The 14,944-nt window shown below is 44.3% G+C and overlaps 2 protein-coding genes across 7 annotated transcripts in view; one reads left to right on the forward strand and one right to left on the reverse strand.

Moving 5' to 3' along the window:
* ganc (glucosidase alpha, neutral C) overlaps positions 1 to 8,047 on the reverse strand; it is a 68,734-nt gene extending 60,687 nt beyond the window's left edge. The window contains exons 1-2 of one of the 4 annotated variants that reach the window (XM_033026699.1): positions 7,310 to 8,047; positions 3,865 to 3,927 (exon numbers count right to left, since the gene is read on the reverse strand). In XM_033026699.1, coding sequence (XP_032882590.1) covers positions 3,865 to 3,927; positions 7,310 to 7,344 — 98 coding nt within the window. In that variant the 5' untranslated portion in view covers positions 7,345 to 8,047. Of the gene's footprint in view, positions 1 to 3,864; positions 3,930 to 7,309 lie in introns of those variants that run through there. The other 3 variants (XM_033026703.1, XM_033026700.1, XM_033026702.1) reach the window with 3 other exon arrangements.
* tmem87a (transmembrane protein 87A) overlaps positions 7,636 to 14,944 on the forward strand; it is a 54,363-nt gene continuing 47,054 nt past the window's right edge. For 2 of the 3 annotated variants that reach the window (XM_033026704.1, XM_033026705.1), the window contains exon 1: positions 8,199 to 8,375. In XM_033026704.1, coding sequence (XP_032882595.1) covers positions 8,262 to 8,375 — 114 coding nt within the window. In that variant the 5' untranslated portion in view covers positions 8,199 to 8,261. Of the gene's footprint in view, positions 7,655 to 8,198; positions 8,376 to 14,944 lie in introns of those variants that run through there. The other variant, XM_033026706.1, reaches the window with a different exon arrangement.

The following is a 14,944-nucleotide window of genomic DNA, read 5'->3' on the forward strand; positions in this document are numbered from 1 at the left end:
GGTCGGTCCAAGAGTCTTTTAAATGCTGCCACAACTACCTCCTCCGGCAGTTGTTTCCATATATCTATCATTCTCTGAGTAAAAAGGTTGCCCCTCAGGTTCCTATTTAATTTTGCCCCTCTACTTAAACCTACATCCTCTGGTTTTTTGATTCTCCTACCTGATGCAAAAATCTCTGCATTTGCAAAGCAGTCTCTGTGCAACATGGCTAAACTGAAAGACAAGCATTGCAGTGGATTTATCATTGGTCTCTACCCACTAAGAATGAGTTTCAAATCCAGACCCTGGACTGCAGGAATGAAAGTCACCTATGTTTCAAATATAAAGACCCAAATGTGAAAATAGCATGACTCTTGAGTAATTGATATTAATTAGTCCCTAAATGTATTCAAAAGTGGCTGATGATGATATTGTGTGAAGGTTTGTCTGCAACATTTTTAATCTTTAAATCATTACACTAAAATGCCTCCTTTGTTTTACAACACTGTGGTTGCAAGTGTTATTTTCTACGCTGTTGTCTGCTGGGGCAACAGCATTAGTGCAAAAAACACCAAGAAGCTGGACAAACTGGTTAAACGAGCTAGCTCAGTGCTGGAGGGGAGAGTAGAATAACCTTCAACTCAATGTCAATAAAACAAAAGAAATAACTGTGGACTTCAGGAAGAAACAGACAGCACACACCCCACTCACCATCAATGGCAGTGCAGTGGAGTCTGTGAAAAGCACCAAGTTCCTGGGAGTGCACATCACAGATGATCAGACATGGTCCACCAACACCATCTCCCTAGTCAAGAAAGGACAGCAACGCCTCCACTTCCTTCGACGGATGAGGAGAGCCGACCTCCCCCCTTCTGCCCTCACCACTTTTTACAGGGGTGCCATTGAGAGCATTCTTACCAGCAGTCTCTCAGTCTGGTATGGCAGTTGCTCTGCTGCTGACCAGAAGGCCCTACAGAGAGTGGTGAGGACAGCGGAGAAGATCACCAGATCACCCCAACCAGCAATCCAGGACTTATACCCATCTCGCTGTCGCAAGAGAGCAACCAATATCATCAAAGACACCACCCACCCAGCACACAAACTGTTCACCCTCCTACCATCCGGCAAGCGCTACCGCAGCATGCGGAGCAAAACCACCAGATTTAAAAACAGCTTTTTCCCTCAGGCCATCAGACTACTCAACACACTCAAGAAAATTCCATGAACATTACACAAACAAAGACCAACTGACTGTCAAAATAACTTTAACTCAATGTCTGCAGTATGCTATTTGCACTTTTCTATATTGCACCTTTTATTATTGCACCTTAATAACATACCTCAAAATGTTACTACACTCTGGCACACTGTGTATATTTTATATAATGTATATGTACATTGTCTATCTTTATTGGTATATAGTCTGTCTGTGTTATAAATATTACTTGCACATTTGGAGTATGGGGAAACGCAATTTCAATCCTCTGTGTAACTACTTGTTGCATTATTTGAATTGACAATAAAGTTTACTTTGACTTTGACTTAGACTCTGGGATGGATGTGCTTGAGAGGCGTATGAGGCACAAGGTGCAGGTCATCCTGAAAAACCCCGGGCATCCCCTCCATGTAATTCTGGAGAGTCAAAAGAGCACTCGGAACAACAACCGGCTCCTCTCCCTGCCCTGTAGAACGGAGCGGTTCAGGAGATCCTTCACCCCTGCAGCCATTAGGTTTTATAATTCGGACCGCTAGGCTGTAGGGGGATGCATTTTGCAATTTTTCATTTAATTTTTAACTGTTAATTATTGGTCTTTTTAAGTATTTATTGCTCTCAGGTAGTGTCCACATTGTATTCTATGTATTTTCTGTCTGCGTTAGTTTTGAATCTGTGGGTTTGTTGGTTGGGGGCTTCTGGACATCTGAATTTCCCTGAGGGGATCAATAAAGTATTTATTTTGTGACACCCAGTAAGCACAAATCATTTTGCTTCATTTGCAAAGTCAATGCCTTGACTACAAAAAGCATTCAAAGGCCTTGGGCTCCAACATAAGAGGAACCATTTCAATCAGTCAGCTCAATGTGCCCCAACCTTCAGTACCCAGCAACAGGAAGCAAGAGGGAAAAATAGCTTTGGACTAGTTTAGCAACAAAAGGGAGGCTAAATATAAAAGTAACATCTTGGTTATGCACATCTGAGAGGTATGCTTTTTCCTGTGAATTCAGACAGTTTTCTGGACTGAAATGTTCCTGCATCACAATGGTGTTATTTGTTTCAAATGTCCAGGCATACATTTATTGCTGGTATATAAAGGAAGGCATCCCCATCCCCCCTCAACGAAATCCCAGACACCGAGTAATCAAGCCAAATTGGATGTGATTAGCTGAGCTTCCATCATCCCGACGCAAGGGCTTTAGACATCGGACCGTCGGCAGCAGCGATTGTGGAGGGTTCAACGGCCCTGACCACGTGTGAACAAAGGAGGAAGATGATTGAACTTTATTACAGTACCTTCCATCACAGCGAGGAATGTGGATTCCGCTGTGGTGGATGTTTATGTTAAATTTTATTCTATGTGGCTGTATGTATTGTTGCTTTTCACTTAGTATGGCTATATGGCAACTCAAATTTCACTGTACCTTAATTGGTGCACGTGACAATAAATTCGAACTTGAACTTGAATAATCTCTTTCTGTGCTGTAAATTCTTCTGATTCTAAATGCATTTACAGTTGGACTTGCAAGTGTTGAATCAAAAGATCAAATTAAAAAACCTGAAAGCTGTTCTAATTCTATCAAAAACATCCATTGCTCCGATCAGCATAAATCACTGTGGTGACCAAGTCCTCACTTGTATCTCATCTATATCCCACACCTCTGCTCTCACCCCACCTCCCTTCAGATGGAACAGGGATAGAGTTCCCATAGTTCTTACCTTTCATCTCCCGAGCCTCCGCACCCAGCGCATCATTTTTTAACACATTTCTGTCAGTTACAATGTAACCTGTCACATCTTCCTCCTCCCCACCCATTGCTACTTTCTGCAGGAACCACTTTCTCCATGACTCTCTGGTTTGCTCGTCTCTCTCCACCACCCCTGCCCAGGCACTTTTCTCTTCAACTGCAGGAGGTGTAACATCTGTCCCTACACCTCCCTCCCTCCCTCACTTCCATCCAAACAATCCTCCAGGTGAGACGGAGACTTTGCCTATGGCATTCGATGCCAATGGCATGAACAATGACTTCTCTAATTTCAGGTAACCTGCACCCCTCTGTCCTTTTCTCTTTCCTCCTACTTCCGGCCTCTTCCAACCTTATGCCCCGCGCACACTGTCACCCTGTTTCTATATCCTCCCCTCCCCCAAACATTCCTTCCACTGGATCGCTGCCACTCCATTTTGCTCATACATCCCCTCCTTCAGTTCCCATCCTCCACCACCTCTCATTCATCACCTTCCTTTCCCATCAGGTTCCACAATCCGCACCCTCTGTTCTCAATTTATCACCTCACAGCCTTTGTAATCTCCTCATGCCCCTCCCCTACCCACGTGTGTTATCTGACAATCAACCCATCTTCTCCTGTATCCACCTATTGCTTACCAGCTCTTACTGTCGTGTCACCCCGCCACCTCTTTAGATTGGCTACTTCCCCTCCACTCTTTTAGTCTGGATATAGGGTCTCCACACAAATCATCATCTATCAGTTTCCCTCCCCAGCTGCTGCCAGACCCACTGAATTCCTCCAGTTTCTATCCTTTATTTGGTACAGACACCAGTATCTGAAGTCTCTTGTGCCTGCAAGTGCAAGTCACGGCAGAGTGGACAGAGGAAAATTGAGAAAGGGAAATTTGATTCCTAACCTGATTACCTCCAAGAACAGAACTATACCTGTAGAATGCAATGTCTTCAATGGTCTTGAACTCGCTGCTTTCACCTGCCTCTGCAAATGCACTATTAGGGAATGTAAACAGGGAGAAGTTATTGCTGCTTGTACTTCAATATTTAAAATAAAGTTAATAATAGATCAGTATAAGATAGATGTTAAAGATTAGAAAAATATTCCTTCCTACCGATCAGTATAATATATTCAAAAGAAAGAATTTCTGCTTGGCTTCCAGATCATTCATAGAACAGTCCAGTGCATCTCATTGCTGATCAATAGATTTAATGTGGAATATTGCTTTTGAGGAATGGGTCTTACTCAAATCTAGAAATGCACGATATGTCAAATATATTTCTCACTCTATTTGAAGTTAATAAGTATTTTCAATGTTCTTAATATAATGTGGGAGATATTATATCTGAACCTGATTGCATAAAATAAGTTGGTTCAATTCAGTCCTCAAATGTGATTCGTAAACAGTACAAAGTGTGTGGAAGAATTGTACTATATTTTAAATAATGAAAGAAAACTTTAAAATATTTGTAACCTTAAAAAAAAATCTCAAAATACTATCTATTCCTCCATGCAATAGAGGCCACCATTCGATTAATTGAGTCTATGCCAGCACACAGGTCTGAAGAAGGGTCTCGACCCGAAACATCGCCTATTCCTTTTCTCCAGAGATGCTGTCTGACCCGCTCAGTTTCTCCAGCTTTTTGTGTCTATCTTCGGTTTAAACCAGCATCTGCAGTTCCTTCCTACACAATATCAATTTCTATATTCTTCCAACATTCCCATTAACTTGTGTAAGAAGGAACTGCAGATACTGGTTTAAACCGAAGATAAGATGCATAAAACTGGAGTAACAACGGGTCAGGCAGCATCTCTGGAGAAAAGGAATAGTTGACGTTTCGGATCGAGACCCTTCTGCAGACTGAGAGTCAGGGCAGAGGTGTAGTCTATGTGATACGCAGGTATACGCTGTATACCCACTAAGAAAGCTCCAACATTTCCGTATGCCCACTTAGAAATGCGCAATGACACGTATCAACTTCGATAGTGACAGAAGTTCTGTTTATTTTATGAATGAAAGTATGACAGTTCTGTCACAGAACTGTCATACTTTCATTCATAAATTCAACCTGTGCGCTGTGTCTCTGTCAGAGTCGCACTTTTCCTTGTCGGAAGTCGGAAAGTCCCGAGTTCCGAGTACAATGGAACGCAGCATTATAATAGCCATACAGAGGCTTCCGTCCATCCATGGCCCGTGCCCGTGACCGTGGTGACCGCCCGTGACCTAGACCTGACGTCACGTCACCTAGACGACAGCGATATCAACTCAGTCGGCGCCGAGGTGATGTCCAGCGGCTCAACAGTAAATATGAAGCGGAAGCAACAAACTACCCTTAGCCATTTAAAAAAAAAACAAGCCTGCTGCTGCCTCGGACGACACTCCAGCAGTCACTAGGACGTTAGATGAAGAAGAGGGAACTACAGCGGAGCCTGATGCCAGCAGTGTATCGGGTAAGTGAAAGTCGTATACACGTGAACTTTAGCAGATATTAGACTACTAGCTACTAGCTTATAAGAGATTTCCCAAACTGAATGAATACCACACATATATTCACTAAACGGCCTTGCTAGCTCAATCTTGTTGTAGTAAAGTAGTAAATAACGTAGTTATTACACATTTTACTGTGAGACTGTGAGTGTGTGTGTGCTGAATATCTCCTTGTTCCTTCTAGATGATAACTCCTGGCCAGCCCTATGGACTGAGAGTCAGGCTAGGGAGTTTAAAAGCAGGCATTCTTGGTTAGAATGGAAGGACAGAAAGTTAGGTAAATATCAGCCAACTTGTAAAGCTGGTATAAACACATGGTCAACTTTATGCAAATGAGAGTATAGCTGGTTTATTTTCATCTTAAAGATACATTAATTTCACTTTTATACAATTAAATTATAATGATATTGTCACAGTGAAGCTTATTTACAGTTCATTCAATTATTTTGAATAGATTCTTATCCAGTTCAGAAGGTGTTATTGCTAATATAGATTCAAAAAAGACTACTTGTATGATGTTAATTAGTCATGTTTTTGTTTACTTCCAGGTTGTGCTATTTGCAGCTCAACAAAATCTACTGGCGTCTTAACAGAGAAAAGAATTTCCATATCTGAGGAGTTTTATTTTGCATGGGTCATGCTGGTCGTTTTTGCGGATGTACTGTTTTTCTTCTCTGTTAAACACTGAACAGATGTTATTTGCATAGGACTTACTGTGATTGAAAACGTGTATTTTGTGATGCTGTGTGAATGCTGTATTAAGTATGAGTGTGAGACGTCTTAGAACAGTTGCTGATATGTTTTATTTATTTTAATTTATTATTTAAGTATTTTTGTATGGGAAACATAATTCTAAAGAACATGTTTTTATTTTGTATTTTTGCATTTATTGTTTCTTATATAGGGTATTTTATTTTATTGAGTTGTAATTGTTTCTGACAAATGACTAACTCTGTTTTTTCTTGTCTCAAAACTCTAAACAGAGCATGCAGCAGCAGCAGCAGCAATAAATGTCCTGTGCAAAAGACTCAAGTATCCCGTCGTCTCCTTAGCACATTAGTACTGAGGCCAGGCCGGTTACATATACAGTAGTACAGTGTTTATATAGCCAACAGTTATTTATTGATGCTTTATAGTTTATTTGATGCTAGTGCCTAATGGTGATTTTAATTTGACTGTTTATTGTCCTAGAAGCTGATGACAATATCGAGTGTTGAATAATCTCAATTACTTATGGTGGTTGTAGGCTACTGTATGCGACAGTGAGTGTGGCGGTGTTTATAGGACGGGTGTGGAAGAGGCTAGGAGGGAATCATCACAGTATACCCACTACAAAAAACTAGACTACACCACTGAGTCAGGGGAAAGGGAAACGAGAAATGTAACTTCCTATTTATGCAGAGTTGCCATGCTTCAACACCATCTTGCTGAATGGCCAAACAGTGAATGGTTCAGTCAGTTGATCAGCCAAATGGCTGTCTCTGTACCTTGTGATTCTGCAAATGATCCACTCAAATTTGATGTAATTTGTTCAACACAGGAATTTGTTACCATGACAAGGTGTCACTTCATTTTCCTGTAACTACTCACTCCCTTGCCATATGTTCTATTCAGAACCATTGTGTTATCAAGTTTTACGTGGGCCAGGCATACCTTTATCAAGTTGTTCTCACCTTTACTCACTTTCCAGGTGTGCTATTAACAGAATTATCAAGATTGATATACGAGATCATAGAGTTGTACAGCTTAACACTGGACCCTTCAGCCCAACTTGTCCTGCAGACTGTGATGCCCATCTATACAAATGTAGATTTACATTCATCTATAAAAAGTAATTTATAGTGACCAAGTGACAGCATTATTAAATGTAAATTGCACTTTTCCAGTACCTGGCCTCCTTGAAACTTTCAGAGTGGGCTTCCATCTTAGTTGATTCCGTTTCAATCTTCCTTGTGTCTTGCTAGTCTGTCAACATGGAGTCATTGAACAGGTGGTTTATTTACTGAATTTCCATCTGGCTCTATTGCAGCTGCCACTCTTACTCTCACTATCTCTCTCTCCCTCTGTTGGCCAGTCCCCTCGACTTTGTTGGCCCATCACATGGATGCTGGGATACGTATTCATACGTTTCAGAAACAGATATTCAGGCCAAAGATCCGCTCTAGTCTACGATCTTTGATTCAGGCTATCAAAATCCAATGCGATTTTCAGAGTAAACTGCAATTGCTTAACAGGTAAATTGGAGTTGATATGAGAGAGAAGGAACGCTGACATTTCTTTGTGGTAATTCACGACTTCTAATAGGAATGTTGTGCTCTTTGGGGATGTTTATGCATTCATGCAATGCAATGCGAGATCAATCTTTATCATAGTCTCTGGAGTGAAGGAATGGGTGACGTTTCGGTTCGAGACCCTTTTTCGGACTCAGAAAGAATGGATTACGGAGAGGATCGAATCAAAGTGCGGAACATAGAGCGGATCAAACTGTGAGTGAGGGAACCGGGCCTGATCTGCGGGGAGAGGGACAACCCAACCAAAGCCGCGCAGCAGCGCCGCCATGGCGACGAGAGGACCGCGCAGCGACCCCGGCAGCAGCCCCCTCCGGCGGTGGGAGGACCGCGCAGCGGCCCCGGCAGCAGCGCCCTCCGGCGGTGGGAGGACCGCGCAGTGGTCCCGGCAGCAGCGCCCTCCGGCGGTGGGAGGACCGCGCAGCGACCTCGGCAGCAGCGCCCTCCGGCGGTGGGAGGACCGCGCAGCTACCCCGGCAGCAGCGCCTTGCGGGAGGCGGAAGTGACGGTGCGTTCGTGTGGGAGTGAGGTGGCTGCTGCACCGCGGGTGGGGATGATGTTGGGCCCGGGCGGAGGGTCCAGTTACTTTTACCTTCTCCTGCTCGGCGCTTTTAGCCGGGTCAGCATCGCCGCCGAGGTGTCCAAATGGAATATTCCAGTTACGAAGGTAAGTCGGAGAAGTTGCGCAGAATACGCTAGAGAAGGGACAGAAGCGAAAGCGTTACGAGGTCGGGGATAGAGATGCAGAGCCGCCTGGGGGAGGAATGAGGGTTGGCGGGGGGGGGGGGGGGGCAGAGGTGGGACGGTGTAGGGGGGTGATGATGAAAGGGGAGTTGGGAGAAGGTGGGGGAGAGGGGGGAAGGAAGGTTTAATTAAGACATGTTTTGTAGAGTGACGACATGTGGGTTGCTGCAGAGAACATATGTTTCTGACTAGGTAGACACAAAATGCTGGAGTAACTCAGCGGGACAGGCAGCATCTCTGGAGGGAAGGGATGGGTGACATTTCGGGTCGAGACCCTTCTTCAGATCCGAAACGTCACCCATTCCTTCTCTCCATAGATGCTGCCTGTCCCGCTGAGTTAGTCACAAAATGCTGGAGTATCTTAGATTTAAACCAGCATCTATAGTTGTTTCCTACACATATATGTTTCTGACGTGGATAACCTAGTGTATGGGCAATATTTAGCAATTGAACCATTACATAATCCAGGGATGGCCTATGTTATGTCTGGTTTTGGTCTTTTTGGAAAATATATATAAAATCACCATAGAGGGAGGACAGCAATAATTCACTAGACTGACTCTGAGATGACTGGTTTGACGAGAAGAGAATGAGCAGACCATGACTGTATTCTCCAAACCAGGGGGTCATCAACTCAAAATGAGCAGCAGTCTGTTTAGAACTGAGATGAGATGATTATTTAGACTGAAGGTGGTGAATCATTTGGAATTCTTTAGCTGGGGGTCTGTAGAGGCTTGAATGATTTTATCCATCAAATACAAAGATCAATAGATTTCTGGTTATCAAGTCGAGTATTCAATAGTTATGTACCAACAATGGAACAATGATATTCTTGCTATAAAGGAAGTAAAGGGATGTGGGCTAGTGTTGGAAAATGCTGAAGTAACAGATCTGCCATAATCCTAAAGAATGGTGTGTTAGGCTGGAAGGGTTAGATGCTCTACTCTATTCCTGTTTCTTATATTTTCAACAGTATAATACATTCAGAAAATGTTGGGAAGAAGAATGTCGACCCAAAATATCACCCATTTCTTCTCTCCAGAGACGCTGCCTGTCCCGCTGAGTTACTCCAACATTTTGTGTCTTTCTCCAGTGTGAACCAGCATCTGCAGTTCCTTCCGACACATTTCGTCCACAGTGGATGATAGCTGATCATTTTCTGGGACTGGTACACGAAGAGTTGCCACTCTCCACGGCCTGTGATGTTCTCCCAAAGCAATAGTGCAACCTCCCTCCTCGTTTACCTCCATCCGTCACACCAAAACATTGAGCCTTTTCTGTTGTTTCCAATATCCACATAATTGGATAATGGTGTTAGTTGCAAATATGTTGGTGTTTTTTTGATAACGTGATTAGCAGGAGGAACCAGACCATGTAGTGAATTTGAATTTTCAATGCCATTTGAGAAGGTGCGTGCAAAATGTTACCTTGCATAAGATATCCATCCATGGTACTGAGCACTATGTATCTGCATGGATAGATGATTGGTAAACTGTCAGAAAATAATCTACTGGTCAGTTTCAGGTTGGTAAGCTGTATTAGTAAAGCGCCATAAGAGATCGTTTCTGGGCTCTAAACAACTTTATCTGTATTACTGATTTAGCTGAATGAAATAATTGTACATAGATAGAACAGTAATCTGTAAGGAGGATGCAAAAAAAGGTTCAAGATTTGGACAGGGTAAGTGAATGGGTAGGTGGAGTATAATTTAGGAAATGTGATGCTATTCACTTTGGTAGGAAGAATAGAACAGTTGATTAGTATTTCGACAATATATGGCCAAAGAATGAGGGTGTTCAGATAGATCTGAAGAGACTGATCAATCCAGCTGGTAGAGCTGCTACCACAGCTTCAATGACCTGGGTTCAATCCTGACCTGTGTGTGGAATTTGCATAATCTGCCTCTCTGTGGTCCAGCTTCCTCCCACAATATAAAGATTACTGTGTGGGTCAGTAAGGTTAATTGACCCTCGTGTTGGTACATGGTAGGATTTTGAGGTTGAGCTGAGGGGTTAGTAGAGAAAATAAAATGGGATTGAGGTAGGATCAATGTATTGGGTGTTTGATGTTCCATGTGTATTCAGTGTAACTCTGATTCTAAGACCACTCAGTATCTGGTTTGGAAAACAGCTAGATATTCCCGTGCAAGAGCCACAAAGACAGCATGTAGGTACATGAAACCTAGTTAATAAGCCAAACGGAATGCCACTTGAGGAAACCACAGTTTTGGCCTTGTTATTTAAGATATGTACTTGGCATGAAAGCAATGCAGACTGGATACATTAGGTTGATTCCTGGGATGAGTGAGTTGTCCATTTACGAAACTCTGAGTAAATATATCGGAGATTATAAAATTGAGACGTTGGAGGGGTCTGGTCAGTAGTTCATGTTTGCTGGGGGCAAATCTCGAACTGGGGGTGAATATCGGATAGAATAGAATAGATGACAAAGAAGTTAGCGAATCTTTCAAATTTTGTATTGTAGTGAGTTGTTGCTGCAGTCATTATACCTGAAATCAGAGTCATGCACTGCCGAAACAGATATGATGGTCCACTATTGTAGGAAGGAACTGCAGATGCTGGTTCAAATCGAAGATAGACACAAAATGCTGGAGTAACTCAACGGGACAGGCAGCATCTCTGGAGAGAAGGATAGTCCACTATATCCACACCAGCCATCAATGACTATACTAATCCCATTTTCCAACAGTTGGCTTGTAGCCTTTCATGGAGTCATATTCAAAGCTGAGAGATTTTTGGTCATGGGGGAAATCAACATTGTGGGAATCAGGCAGGAGAATGGGTTGATCAAATTAGCGACAAACGGAATGTTAGGATGGGCCTGAGGTGTTTTTTTGCCTGTCCCCTACTTATCAGGTTATTTGTCCAAATGAATGAGTTGGTCTCCAGTAATAGATTGTAGTAAATCGCCTCAAACTGACATGAGAATATAGGTCGACAAAAATGTTGGAGAAACTCAACGGGTGAGGCAGCATCTATGAAGTGAAGGAATAGGCGACGTTTCGGGTCGAGACCCCTTCTTCAGGCGAAGAAGGGTCTCGACCCAAAACGTCGCCTATTCCTTTCCTCCATAGATGCTGCCTCACCTGCTGAGTTTTTCCAGCAATTTTTGCACTAAGTTTCTCTCCTTGACTTAGTCTTAATAATTCTGCCGTTTTCTGATTTTTCATTTGCAATATTGCCTGCACTTGTTTGTAAGGATCTCCTTCCTCGGCTTGAATTGTATTTTGTAGTTCTAACTCTTTCTACCCCATTCCTACTCGTCTCCCATTCTGTGATGCATCTTCTGTTCTTTGCATTTATTTAAACAAGTTTTATATTATCATAGTAGAAGGGTTTCGGCCCGAAACGTTGCCTATTTCCTTCGCTCCATAGATGCTGCTGCACCCGCTGAGTTTCTCCAGCTTTTTTGCGTACCTTTATATTTTCATCTTTTGTTGACCAGAATTGCACAAGTAGAACTCTTGCCTTTACATCTTGCAGTTCAACAAATACTGCAAATGGCTGTAAATGTTACAAAGATCACAAATGATTTAAGGAAGCAAGGAAGTAAACACAACCAGTCCTCATCAATAGAGCTGCTGCAGAGATGGTTGACAGCTTCAAGTTCCTAGGCATCCACATCACCAGCAACCTGACCTGGTCCCTTCTTACTGATGTGATGATCAAACACAACAACATATTTACTTTCTTCAGCATCTTTCTTCAACATCAGCACCTCAAATAAGCTCTGAACTACACAGACTATCATTGTTGTTATTACATACACACACTGAACTTTTTTTTCCTCGTTTATATTTACAATGTACTATGTTTACATATTCTGTTGTGCTGCTGCAAGTAAGAATTTCATTGTTCTATTTGGGACATATGACAATAAAACACTCTTGACTCTCTTGAGAAGATTCGGCAAGTCCATGAAGATTTTCTCGACCTTCTAAGTTTGCGCTATAAAAATTACTGTGATGAGCAGTATCTCAGCCAGGTATTGCAACTACTCTGCTCTTGAGAACCTGAACTTGCAGAGAGTGGGGAACACAACCCAGTCTTTTTATAGGTTCCTCACTTCCTTCCATCGAGTCCATTTTCATGTTGCATCGGGAAGACTTGAAGTTCTGTCAAGGATGTCTGCCACACCGGCCATTCCCTATGTTTCTTCCCCAACCTTCTGACAGTTTGGACGTCCAGACCTAAGAACCTAACTTCTAAACCAATCACTCCTTTCACATCCTTTTCCCGAAGGTGCCACCACGTAATTTTACTCTTAACTCGACTCTTTTCAGTCATTCGGTTATTGTACTTTAATATTCTTTTGCACTACTTGGATTTTGAACTATAATTTTTCACCGTTTTGTTTTGCACTTGTCATTGTGTTTATTGTTATTTATTATTACTGTATGTATACTGTTTACTCTGTGAGCTTCATACGGATAAGGAAATTCACTGCACCCTGGTGTAGTTTACTGTCCAGGTACACTCCAAGGTAAACTACACATCTACGCCATTGATGGAGACAGGGGACAGGGATATTCCCCTCCTACTAAAGTCCACCACCAACTCCTTAGTCTTGTCAGTTTTGAGCTGCAGGTGATTCAGCTCACACCCACTCAACAAAGTCGTTGATTACAACTCTGTATTCAACTTCCCTCCCCTCACTGATGCAGCCCACAATTGCAGTCATCTGAAAACCTCTGCAAGTGGCAGGAGACAAAGTTATACCTGACGTCCGAGGTGTAGATGGTAAACAGGTAGGGAGAGAGGACCATCCCCTGTGGGGCCCCTGTGTTGCTCATCCCCCATGGCCGAGACACAGTACTGTAGCCTGACACATTGTGGTCGTCCAGTCAGGTAGTTGGTGATCCAGGACTCCAGTGGAGCATCCGCCCGCATCTTTGTCAGTTTGCTCCCTTGCAGTGATGGCCAGATGGTGTTAATAGCACTGGAGAAGTTAAAAAACATGACTCTCGCAATGCTTCCCGGCTTATCCAGGTGAGCATAGGAACGATGGTGTCTTCAACCCCCATCTTTGTTTACTAAGCGAACTGCAGGGTGTCCGGGTAGGGTTTAACTAGGGGCTGCAGGTGAATGAGCACCAGCCTCTCAAGGGATTACATGATGTGTGAAGTCAGCGCCTGTAGTCATTGGAGGAGCTGGTGCGTGTCCTCTTTGGTACAGGAACCAAGCAGGATGTCTTCCACATCACAGTAACCCTCTCCAGGCTCGGGCTCCAGTTGAACTTATGCTGGAGTACTTCGCACAACTAGCTGGCAAACGCCTTGAATATTCTAGGGCTGACACCATTGGGACCCGTTGCTTTGCCTGGGCGGAGTCTGCTCAGCTCCTTCCTCACCCCATCAGCCTTGATGGTCAGGCATGACAAAGCAAGGGCAGAAGAAGTGGACCAGGGGGGATTGAGAGGGAGAGCTTGTTGGGGTGCAGGGGAGAAGGGCCCCACCATCAAATCAAAAACAGGTTTAGCTCGTTGGCCCAGTCCTGATTGCTTTTCCTCCCCAGGCCTTATAGCCTGTAATGCTCTTCCTGCTGCTCCACACATCCCTCGTGTTGTTCTGCTGCATTTTTCACCTCCAGCTTCCTCCTGCAGTTGTCCTTGCCCTGTCTTAGTATCGCCTTCAGGTCTTTCTGCACCCGTTTCACCCCCCCCCTGTCACCATTCCTGAAGGCCCTCTTCTGCTTGAGAACGGCCTTTATGTCACTGGTGACCCAGGCTTGTTGTTGGGGAAACAGTGTACAATCTCCTCAGGGACAATGCTATCCACACAGAACTTTATGAAGCTGGCAACACAGTCCGTAAGACCACCAATGTCCTCTCCATGGCGCCGTCCTGTAGGGGGTATGGCTGCCTAGCCTGCAGCTGTCTGTTTTTTTTCATCTCTTTTTCTTATTTTTAGTTAGTTTAGTTTAGTGTTTTGTTTTGAGGAGGTTCTAGCTTTTTTATGTGGGGGGGAGGGGGAAACTAATTTTCAGGGTCCCTACCTGGTCGGAGATGCAGCTTTTCTCCGGGCTGCAGCTTCGACCCATCCCCGCGGCCTACCAGCGGGCCTGGAGCGGCGTCTCCTGAGGGGACCGCCTGGAGCTTCGGTGGCGGCACCGGCTCAGCGGCGGCGGCACCGACTCAGTGGCGGCGGCGGCACCGACTCAGAGGCGGCGGCGGCACTGGCTCAGCAGCGGTACCGGCTCGGCATCGGCGGCGGCGGAGCTGCGGGTCGGAGGACGGCGGTGCAGCGCTGGAGCGCCATTGCGGGGCTGGCGGTGACTTCGCTGAAACTCCGGTAACTGGAGCTGGGTCCGTTGCGGAGCTGCGCGTCTGTGGAGCGGCTGCGGGCCGCGGCGCTGAACTTTCCATCGGGAGCCTGGATCTCTTGATGAGATCGCCAGTTGAGCTCCATTCGGCGCGGCCCTGTCGGCTCCGGAAGCCACGGTCTCGAGTAAGGAGGCCCGACTATGGGTGGAC

Source organism: Amblyraja radiata, chromosome 9, assembly GCF_010909765.2.
Source record: "Amblyraja radiata isolate CabotCenter1 chromosome 9, sAmbRad1.1.pri, whole genome shotgun sequence".
Classification (NCBI taxonomy): Eukaryota; Metazoa; Chordata; class Chondrichthyes; order Rajiformes; family Rajidae; genus Amblyraja; species Amblyraja radiata.